Here is an 11,503-nt window from a genome sequence, read left to right as displayed (position 1 = left end):
TCTTCACAACACACAAGTGCAAAACCACACTCACACTTGAGGTTTTAATATATGATATCAAAAACAAATGTGTAGAATTTCATGGAGTTTAGTCACATCACTCTACACATATCTACTTGAGACAATGGTACTGTACAAATATTGGTCCACTGATGAATATCTCTTCACATTAATCAGGGTGACAGTTTTGCTCACCAGAATTCCAGATGACCCATGAGCCCTCTCATGAGAATACCCAGAAAGCAGGACAGTGTCTTTTCTACTCTCGATGTTGTTCCTTTGAGAAAAACAGTAGGTGAATTTCACGAAGCACCAATAGGCCCTGAAGTCACTATCTACCCAAAATTCTTGTGTTCCTTTCTCTGTTTCCCAAGAGCTGAGATTTTAGGCACTTGTTTGGAAGCCAGGTTTACAAAATGCTAGCCCAGCTGTATAGCAACTGACCTTTGTCTCAAGCTCCTCTAACAGATTAGTGTCTCCTAAGAGAGGACAATGGGAGTTGAATGGTGGTTGGGGGTGGAGGTCAGAGTCCATCTCTTCCCCTAGAATTAGTAAATATTTGAAATACCAGCATATGGTCGGGCAGTACCTTGTGTAGATGAGATACAGCTCCATTGTAAAGAACTTTACCACATATCACCTTAGTACTATTCCAGGACACATTTGGAGGTCTCTCAGTTTTAGGAAATCCCTTCTGTGTGTCCCTGTCTCTGACCCTGTATTCTAATATCCTCCTTCCCCAACATCTCCTTTTTTCCCTTTATTTTTCCCCATTTTACATAACTCCCTATTTACCTGTCAGTTATACCTGCCTCCTGTGAATCCTGCTAAAACCTCCTAAGGAAATAAAGAATGTGGCTTTTCTTCTTCAAAATTGAAGACTGATTTCTCTTCACAATGCCCTCCCCACTCAACCCCCAGTGTCTAATCTCTTAAAGGGCCCATACACACTGCCAATCACTGGAGCGGACAAAGACCAAAGATGCATTGAAGAAAAATGCCAAGCTCTTTTTGTCATTCCAACATAGTGTCCTCACATCCCTGTTTCTGATTGTGGATATTGGCAAGGCCACCAAGGCACATTTGTGGAGATCTTCACCAAACACACCCCTGTCTAAATGTCTCTTATATCATTAGTACATTCATGAGAAAGGTCTGGTGTAAGTTTCACTGTCCTTGAAATAACTAAGAGGCAGTGAGCTCCAAAATTGCAATAGCCACCTGATGTCCCCATGGTCAAGTGACACTGTGGTTACCTAGAGAAACTATGTGTCAACATGCAATGAATATGTGGAATTTTAAGTTTCTTTCTGGAATTTTAGGTAAAAGGCCATGCCCATCAACTTTTCTCCACACATTTGGAATATTTACCCTCAGGTCAGCAACAAACAAAGTTTCCAAGTGACCCCATGGGGACATATCACAGTCCTTGGACTCTAAAGTGTCAGCAGAAGAGCAAACAACTGAGGGTTCTTAGAGCTGCTTCTTGCAATTCAGAGAAACTTCCTCTTAAAGAGCTGACCCCTCTTTCCTATGCATCCACTGGGGGATAAGGAGCCATTGCACAGGGCAAGAAGAGGCCCAGAGTTCTACTAAGAACCTTTGTTTTTCCCTCCTTACCTACTACAAACCAGCTGAATTCAGCAACGAGGTCAAGACATACCTGAGTAGACAGGAGAAAAAGGGTTCTTCCACACTAGCCCAGTCACAACCACAGGGCTGAAGAGACAGACAAACCTTGACTCCTCTGAGCCCCAACATGTTGTTCAACCAAAACCCTGTGCAACTTCTCCCTGCCCTCCCAAGGGAAACAGACAGTCCTTCCCTCAAGTGAGGAATGTGTGTGCTTCTGAGTCAAAGAGACACACACAACACTGGAACAGACCTAGATCGTCACATCCCCTGAAAACCATCCATGAGACAATGGGGTCTTAGAAAGACCCTTGGACCTTGGATGGCTTTGCGTACTTTCTGTTGGTTTCCATGACCATGCAATGGTTTAAAGATTACACTTAAGAACAACTTTATCTGTTTTTCTCCGAGAGGAAAGGACATGATGTGTATCCTTGGCTCCTCAATTGGGCCCGGGTAGTGGGATGATGATGGAAGAAAGATGAAACAAGCTTTGAAAAAGTTAATGATTGCTGACCCTGATGACTCTTGAGCTTAATAGGTACATGGAGTTCACTGATTGCAGTGTAGCAAACTCTTTGCTTTCATGTGCTTGAAAATCTCTGTATGAAAATATGAAAGTATTTTAAATAATGCTTTGCTTTTTGAAGGGACAACTGAGGGCAGAATTCAGGACAGGAGAAAAAAAGAACTGCCCTCTCTTTGGAATAAATGCAAGTGGAACATTTATCTAAAGGCGGCTCCATGTATTCTTCCACTTATGAATGGTAGCAGACACTAGAAGCCATCCTCAACATTGAGATTCCATGAACATGGAAAAAAAAGGATGACTTCCTTTTCTGTAATCAAAACTTTTTATGTAAACAAGCTCCACGATTTAGATGTCTATATTGACAAATAACATACATCTTGGGTCACTTGATTGGCTGTGCTGTCCTTTCTCTCTCTCTCTCTCTCTCTCTCTCTCTCTCTCTCTCTCTCTCTCTCTCTCTCTCTCTCTCTAACTCACTCACTCTTTCTTCTGTCAGTCTGCAGCACAAGCCGCTGATCTCACAAAGGCCTATGCAAATGTGCACAACCTCAAGTTGAAGGGGTCAACACATACATACACACACTCACCCACACACATACACACACACATACAAGGGAGAGACAAAGATAGACTGATTTGGTGAAATTTATTAATTTCTGAGTTTGCCAAAAATGCTAGCAAGATGGCCATAGGACTCTCTTGTAAGAAGCAAGGTACCCCTGCTCAGCAAAGTCAAGACCATCAGCTCAGAGCAATGGCAACTTATAATAAAGGAGCCTCTAACTTTCAACATCCTTCTCTGCCCTAAACCACCTACTTCCTTCTTGAGGTTGGGATGAAAACTCTCCATACATAGGACAGCATCAAATTTCATTCCTAGGGTTGAGACAAGGTACCAGTCGAGTCTACTTCCCAGAGGCTGCCTATGTGTGAGACACACAGAAGTGCTTGTGTACCCTGATATGAATATGTGTGTGGGTCTCTGTGTTGTTGTGAATACATGTGGGTCCCTTGACTGTTTTTAGAGGGAAATGGAAATCTTCCCTTTGTAAGAAGCTGTAAGAAGCAGCTTCACTTCAGAACTAGTTGCAGTACAAACTCCTTGCAACAGAACTCACAATGGTTGAATCTATTTTTTGGTCTTTAGTGTATGTCATTAAGCACATTGAAAAATTTCTGCATATGCTTAAATCACATCATTAGCAATACATGCAAACATACCGATATAACTATTGAGTACACATCCATATGTGCTTGTGAAGAGAGACAGAAACACATCCAGCTCCTTTTACTTCATGAACCTAAGTTTTAAGAGGCTAGGACTGCTTCCAAGTGCTGATATTGTGTGTGCTTTCTCCCTCTTTACATGACCCAGACTTGTGATACACAGGCATGTGAATGAATCCCACTCAGTTGCAGAAACACTGAAAACAGTCTAGTGTGCTTGAGCACACATGCAGAAGGATTTGCAACAGGCCGCCAGACTCCACAGCAGCCTGTGACCACGGGCCTGATTGATTCTCATAGCAGCGTGGAGGGCCACAAGGCTGCCAGTCACTAAGACACTTTGAGCCGGGTGGTGACCAAAGCAGGGCAGGAGCATAGCAGAGAGCTGACACACAGGACACTTGCTCTTTCTAGCATCCAGCTCACTCACAGGGCGTCACAGCACACGTTATGCACATCCCCAAACAGAACATGAGACAGGTATGGGGGAAAATCCAATGGATTCTCTCTGGGATGCAACTGAGAGGGAAAGAGAACCCATCCTGATTTCCATCACCATTCCAGCCACTCCAAAGGACTCCAGTGCAAAAAAAAAGCAGCAAGGATGTTGTATCAGATGTACTAAGGGGCGATGGTGGTCATTAATCCCCCTCATGAGACACCATGGTCCCACTCAGAACAGAGGCCTCTGAGCTATCCTGGACTTGTCACCTTGAGCCAACCCTCCATGTTGTCTCTTTCCTTCTGCTGGTCTTGTGACATAAGTTTGCATTGCTGGATTAGAAGATTAAAAAGAGAGTATGTGGTCAGAGGTCATGATCTGAATCTCTGAGGTCCTCCATTGTCAGCCAGCTATAGTGGTGTTTCCCAGGACATCCTGCCCATGCCACATCCCTCCGTTCATTAGAATCACACTAACATTGTCCCCTAGGTTTAGGACATCCATCTTGGAAGGTGGCAATTGTCTTTACCTTTAGTGAACCGAAGAACAGAGGAAGGAATTGACCCCATACACCTATCATCCCTTTGCCTAGAGAGAGACAGGAGGCCTCTGAGCTCAAGGGCAGTTTGTTCCACACAGAATTCCATCCATTTCCAGGAAAGAAATGAGATGGTGTGCTAGAATCTTTGTCTTTAATACATATGACCCTTCTCACCTGTGAGCAGTGTAAAGACTTACAAATATAAAACTGCCCACCTCTATTCGATCTGCCAGGTCCCCTCACAGAGCACAGAATGATGCCACCCAGCAAACAGGGTGTCCATCTGGTTCCCTTGCCACTGATGCAAAGTGTGTGATTTGCTTACCTGGATTCGGGGACCCTCAGACTGAAAGAACATGACCATTTCTTGTTATCCTCACACCATGCCACTACCAGGTTTGTTTTGCTGGGATATGGGACTATGTGGTGGCAGCCATTTTGTCTGCAGCAGAAGTTCCTTTGCCACATCATCCTGCATGTTAGCCATGACGTTTTAAAGTGTGAATGTGAGGGGTTACGTTCATGCTTGGAGCACTGCAGATTAGTTCGCACATGGAGATGATATTAACTCCTCTTTCTAATCTGAGTCCCCCCAAGTGGTTGCTGATGTCTGAAAACATCAGGAGCGGCCCTGCTCTCTACCTCTCCTATTCCATATTAAGTGGACAAATGCCGTCAGATATCCATAGGGCAGACATAACTTAATGTTTTCAAGCCAGTGAGCTTCAGACCTCAAGGAGGGAAAATCACCCCTGTGATCCAGCCAGGGGACCAAGGGTCATGTCCACTCCTGTAGAAAGGGCATGAATGCTAGGTGTCCCACCACTGACTTTACAAGCATAAATTACCCAGAGGCTTCCAAATCCCCTTCCCCTTAGAAAGCTTGACCTCACACACCACATCAGACAATGTAGTGTTTGCAGTTTTATAGTGTGATGGGCATCGCCCCTCCACCTGTGGGCAGCAGAGACAAGGGTTGATAGAAAGTCCTTGTCTGACATAGCTGGGCTCAGCCTCAGAGTCATGGCATCTCTGGAGCCCTGGCTACCAGTGTCTACACATCTAAACCATGTTGCTCTTCAAAGCACAATTACCCCCACACAGCACCTTTCCTGGAGAGGATGTTAACTTGTTGCAGTCATGAAAGAGTGATTCAAAGAATCAAAGTGATCTGCATAAGAGCAGGGTGCAGGCTAAGGTGAATGTGTTAAGTGAGACTTCATTCTGTTTTAATACACACACCAACACTCACACACTTACGCACACAAACACCACACGCACACACATAACATACACACACAGTCACACACAATCATACATGCTCACACACTCACACACACATTCATACTTACAAGGACACACTCACACACTACACCTACTCTTCACATGCTCTCATACACACTCTCACAGAAATTCACATACTCCCATACATTCACACCATACTCACACACATACTCTCACACACACTCACATTCTCACACGCATACACACTGACACACTCACACTGAAACACACTCTCATATACACACATACACTCACACACGGGACAAAAAGAGAAACAGAGACAGAGAGAGACAAAACTGAGTGAGACAGAGAGACAGAGGATATACGTATAGGTCCTGAAAACCGCCTGCTTCCAATTAATTTTTTTTCTATTATTCTACACGTTGGTTTAAACACCTGAAATTACAGTTACATAGTTACATTATTTAAATTTGATCATCTTCCTGCCTCTCTAGCTTGAGCCACAGCCACTTTAAATGTGTCTGTCTTGTGTCACAATGTGAAGCTTCTGTTCAGAATATTCACATCACTTGGATACAGTCAACAAGTGGGCTTGGGAAGTGGCTGCCCTGTTTCCCGTGGGCTCCCACTTCATGGTACTTAACCGTGTTTTTTATTTAGTCAACGCGGGATTTTGAGACTGAAGTGTGATTTAAACTCCTCCAGGACCCATCCAGGATCTACTGGTAACTTATACATCAATGAGAGGCAGGGGGCGGGGAATGGAAGGCCCAGAAGAGATTGGCTGTGCTTTCTTTCGCCCCTCCCAACCTTATGTGTTCGTGTCCTGAAGGCATTGAGTTAACTCCAGGATAGCCGGCCCTGTTTGGGATTGGGAAGAGTGTTAGGTTTCAATCGGAAGATTTTCTTTAACTGATTCTGAAATGTTGTAGTTAATAGAGAGAGGTTTTAGTTAGAGAGACATACCTCTCCCACAGTTCTTATGCCACAGTATGTGGGAATGCCCTGGAGATAACTCGACAAGATATTTCTGGGATCTGGAAAGATCTCTGTAAGGAGGAGCCCCAGCTAAATTGCAGGCAGAGCCCCCACCCTTTTCCGGGTTCTTTACACATTCACTCATAGCAGTGTTTTTAAGTGTGCTGACGCCCTACAACGTGCTTCCTACCGGCTTTAACCTGAACACTGAACACTAGGATTACTAAGGTAAAAAAAAAAAAAAATGACAGAAACTATATGCTTCCTCTCTGTGTAAACATGTTAGGATTATTCTGCCTTTGACCGATGAATTAAGGCTCAAAGTGTTTATGGTTCTTTCCTGGAGAAAAGGCAAGTTGCTGTGCTGAGGTCTATTTCATCCTGAATCATATGCTTATTTTTTCCTCTCCCGACACTCAGAAATAATAACCTCTCCACTCTACTCTTGCGACTTTAAATTTAAAGCTTCCGGAAGGAACACTCTAGAATTTGCCATCTTGGTAAATTCCCAGCCCTACCTTGGTTAGTTTTGTTGTTGTTGTTTAAGGTTATTTTTTTATTTTTTTTTTCCTTTTTTCTTTTCCTTCTGTAGAGTGCCATAACCAGGTGAAGCCTGTGCCTTCCCAAGATCTTTTTCTAAAAGCTGTGGCTGCTCTTACCTCTGCTAGAATCCCTTTCAGGAAAGGGTTTTTCTGCCTAGGGGGACAGCGGTGCCATTCATCCCTGTTGGAGGCCTGATTCCGGGGCTGGGGGCCCATACGTGGAGAGGGGAGGGGCCAGGGGGCGGCCCCCTTGTGACCAGCCCTGAAGAGAGGTCAGACAGAAGACTGGCAGAGGAGCGCCTGGACAGCAGCCGCAGCTGACTTTCCAGATCAAGCGCGCCTTGGCGCCCCAGGTAACAAACCCAAACCTTTTTACAAATCCGCGGGCTTGGGGAGCTGCTGTGGTTGCGGGGAGGGAGCATGCACTTTGGGGGTCGCGTACTGTGGATAGGGGTGGTCACGCGTGAAGGGAGTCTGAATTCTGGGGGAAACCCTAGGAAATGAGAGGACAGGAGCAAGAAACGGGGTGTGAGGGCACAGGCACGAAAGAGCAAGAGAGGGCGCTCGAGTGTGGCACACAGCAAGTGCGCTTAGGAGTAGAGGCTGGAAGCATAGGTAAGAAAGGAGCCAGGGGACAGTTTCGTCCACTGAGTCAGTTTTTTTTTTCCGAAGATAACCTCCTTTCAGCCATATTTAACATACATTGTTGACTCAAGGGGTTTAAAGATTCAAGGAAAGAACGTAGAGAAAGGTGCGCCAAAGCGAGGCTGCACGGAGCGCCGAAAAGACAGCGGGTTATACCTTTTAAAAAGAGTTGCCATCCTTTTCACCCTAAAGCTCAGGCTAGTCCCCTTCCTCTCCCCCCTCCCCCGTACCCACAGTTCTGGCGGCCTTTGGAGCAGGTAGCCGCGGGCTCGGGCTCGGCACGCCACGCGAGCCCCGGTGCAGGGGCGGAGCCGCGGCCGCGCGCGGGGCTCGCGGCAGGGGGAGGGGCTGAGGCTAACGGCACCGCGGCCATGACGCCGGGCTGGCCGTCCACACGAGTTCCTGTCTCCCTCCACCCATAGTCATAGCTCATTCCCAGACGCGTTTCTTCCCAGGCTTGGGAGTGAGCCGATGGCCCACGTTCGAGAAGCGTCCCGGTCCTCCCGCTCCGTCGCCTGTTGGAGTTCGGGAGGTGGTCGAGGAGCCTGTTTGGAGCAGGCGGCTGAGAATGCATCGAGAATGGAGCAGACGATGCGGGGTACACAGGGAGCCCAGGAGATGAAGCCGGAGCTGTGGCCGGAGCCCAAGCCCACGTCGGAGAACTTAACAAGTAGGGGCAGTGGCAGCGATGAGAAGGTGCTCCCTTCTGTCCCGGCTGCTTGTCACACCAGCTCCAGCTCGGTTTGCCCGCGCCGCAAGCCCCGCCCTCGGCCCCAGCCCAGGTCCCGCTCCAGGGGAGGGCGTGGGCTCAAGGCCCCACCCCCGCCTCCCGCCAAACCTCCGCCTCCCCCGCCAGCGCCGCCACCTCCACCCCCGCCCCAGACGCGGTCGGTGGCCTGGCGCAATTCCAGGCGTAGATCCAGGCCTGGACCCAGATCCCAAACACGGAAAAGCTACTCTAGTGACCAAGGCTGTTCTGGGGATTCTGATGACGCAGAGAACAAGTCACTGGAGGTAAAGTTTGATAAGGGTCCCACAGGCTGCTCTCACATAGAGAGCTTTAAAGTAGTTAAAAACTGGCGGAGGAACCTGCGGATGATCTATCAGCGGTTCATTTGGAGTGGAACTCCGGAGACTAGAAAGCGTAAGGCAAAGTCGTGCATCTGTCATGTATGTAGTACTCATAAGAACAGACTCCACTCTTGTCTGTCTTGCGTATTTTTCGGATGCTTTACTGAGAAACATATTCATATTCATGCACAACTAAAGCAACACAATTTAGCAGTCGACCTCTACCATGGGGTTATATATTGCTTTATGTGTAAGGATTATGTATATGACAAAGATATAGAAAAGATTGCCAAAGAAACAAAAGAGAAAATTCTGGGAATGTTACTGTCCACTGCAGGAGATATGACTTATCAGCAGTTAATGGCATCTGAGGTTGAAGATGATCAATCAATCAGTGAGTCCAAAGAACAGGAAACCAGTTTGGTAAAACCCAAGAAAAAGAGGAGGAAGAAGACAGTGTATTATACTGTAGGCCTCAGAGGGTTAATCAATCTCGGGAATACGTGCTTTATGAACTGCATTGTCCAGGCACTTACCCGAATCCCGCTACTGAAGGAGTTCTTCCTTTCAGATAAGCACAAGTGCATGATGACAAGCCCCAGCTTGTGTTTGGTCTGTGAGATGTCGTCACTTTTTCAAGCTATGTACTCGGGGACCCAAAGTCCGCATATTCCCTATAAATTACTGCACCTGATATGGATCCATGCAGAACATCTAGCTGGGTACAGGCAACAGGATGCTCACGAGTTTTTGATTTCAATACTGGATGTGTTGCATAGACACAGCAGAAATGACGGCATCGAGCAGGAAGGTAACCCCAACTGCTGTAACTGCATCATTGACCATCTGTTTACAGGTGGCCTGCAGTCAGATTTAACATGTCAAGTCTGCCATGGTGTCTCTACTACTATAGACCCATGCTGGGACATTAGTTTGGATTTGCCTGGCTCTCACACCCCAGGGAGGGCTAGTAGCACAGCAAGTAGGGATGGCCAGAGGCCACCAGCCATCTCACTTACAGATTGCCTGAAGTGGTTTACAAGGCCCGAAGACCTGGGGAGCAGTGCCAAAATCAAATGCAGCCAATGCCAAAGCTACCAGCAATCTACCAAACAGCTCACAATGAAGAAGTTACCAATTGTGGCTTGCTTCCATCTGAAACGCTTTGAACACTTAGGCAAACAAAGACGCAAGATTAATACTTTTATCTCATTTCCTTTGGAGCTGGACATGACTCCCTTTTTGGCTTCTACGAAAGAAAGTATGATGAAAGGCCAGCCATTAATGGAGTGCGTGCCCAGTGAGAATAAGTATTCTTTGTTTGCGGTGATTAACCACCATGGAACTTTGGAAAGTGGCCATTACACCAGCTTTGTCCGGCAGGAAAAGGACCAGTGGTTCAGCTGCGATGATGCTGTAGTCACCAAGGCTACAATGGAGGAGTTACTCTTTAGTGAAGGGTATCTACTGTTTTATCACAGGCAAGATATAGAGAAAGAATAATCTTACCCAGAACGATTTCCAGACACCCAAAAAAAGTTAAAAAAAAAAAAAAGAAAAAAAAAACAGAAAAAGAAGAAAAAGAAGAAAAAAAAAGGAAAAAGGAAAAAGAAGAAAAAGAGTAAGGATCCTGAAGAGACTCACAACACAAGCCTACCTGGAATGGACAATTGTAATGCCATTACAACAACAAGCACCTCTTAAAGAAACACAAAATCTACCTGGAGTGGACAATTACCATATATGACAAGTGGCACTTTGGCATAAAGGAACTGTTTAACCTGTCCCATAAGTCTATGGGAGGAAGATGTTGAATTTTCAATCAGTGACCATTAGCCTTAAGAACTGGGGTGTCGGAGGGAGGAGAGGAGAGGTTGAAAAGGGTCACATAAAGCAAATTAGATGAAGTCTCAGCGTGGAAAGATGGGGATCTCAAATTTTTATTTCTTCAAAGATATTGTGTTAAGTGAGGGGGGTATATTTTAAGAAAGGGGTTTTTCATTGAATGTAGTTATAGTTTTAAGTGCAAAAAGAGTCTGGAAAAAAACCAAATATTTTAAACAAAAAAATTTAAAGCTTTAAAAGAAAACCATTAAGAAACACTTTTGAAGGTTTTAAAAGAACATTTTAAATGTTAAAAATTTAAGTTAAGTATTTTAGAAGAAATATTTTTAAATGTTTTTAATTTAAAATGATTCCAAATTGTTAGTATGTGAAAATAGAGTATTTAGAAATTTTTACAATTTTAGATGAAAGATGAACATTTATAAAGTAGTTAGTGAAAAAAAAACACTAACTTAAAAACAGTAGAAGAAAAATCTTAGAAAGTGAAAGCATTTGGATTCTAAATATTTAAAGCATAAAATATATGCATTGGAAGAACCAAAATTTACAAAAGTATACTTATAATTATTTTAAAGGTGAATTTCAAGGTATATAGAATGAAATGAAATTTTAAGTTAAATTCAGGAAAGGTGGTTTAAAAAAAAGAACGTTTAGAACTATTCAAGGAAACAGGTAATTGGTTTTAAAGATTTCAAATATTTTTAAATATTAAGGGAGAATCTTCTGTAAATTCAACTGCAGAAATTTCAATATAAAAACAAACTTTAAGTTTAAAAAGAATATTCTCATACAAAGTGACACCT

At 44.7% G+C, this 11,503-nt stretch overlaps 1 protein-coding gene across 1 annotated transcript; it reads left to right on the top strand.

Annotated features, from left to right (window-relative positions):
- Nucleotides 1–8,255: 8,255 nt before the first annotated feature.
- On the top strand, nucleotides 8,256–10,358 carry USP51 (ubiquitin specific peptidase 51; the record flags this gene model as incomplete). The annotated part of the gene is made up of 1 exon (XM_080911006.1): nucleotides 8,256–10,358. The coding sequence occupies one exon, from the start codon at nucleotides 8,256–8,258 to the stop codon at nucleotides 10,356–10,358; it is 2,103 nt and encodes a 700-aa protein (XP_080767132.1).
- Nucleotides 10,359–11,503: the final 1,145 nt, after the last annotated feature.

Source organism: Micromys minutus (genome assembly GCF_963924665.1).
Source record: "Micromys minutus genome assembly, chromosome: X".
Lineage (NCBI taxonomy): Eukaryota > Metazoa > Chordata > Mammalia > Rodentia > Muridae > Micromys > Micromys minutus.
Note: the sequence above shows the minus strand (reverse complement) of the source record. Positions and strands in the feature narration are given on the sequence as shown.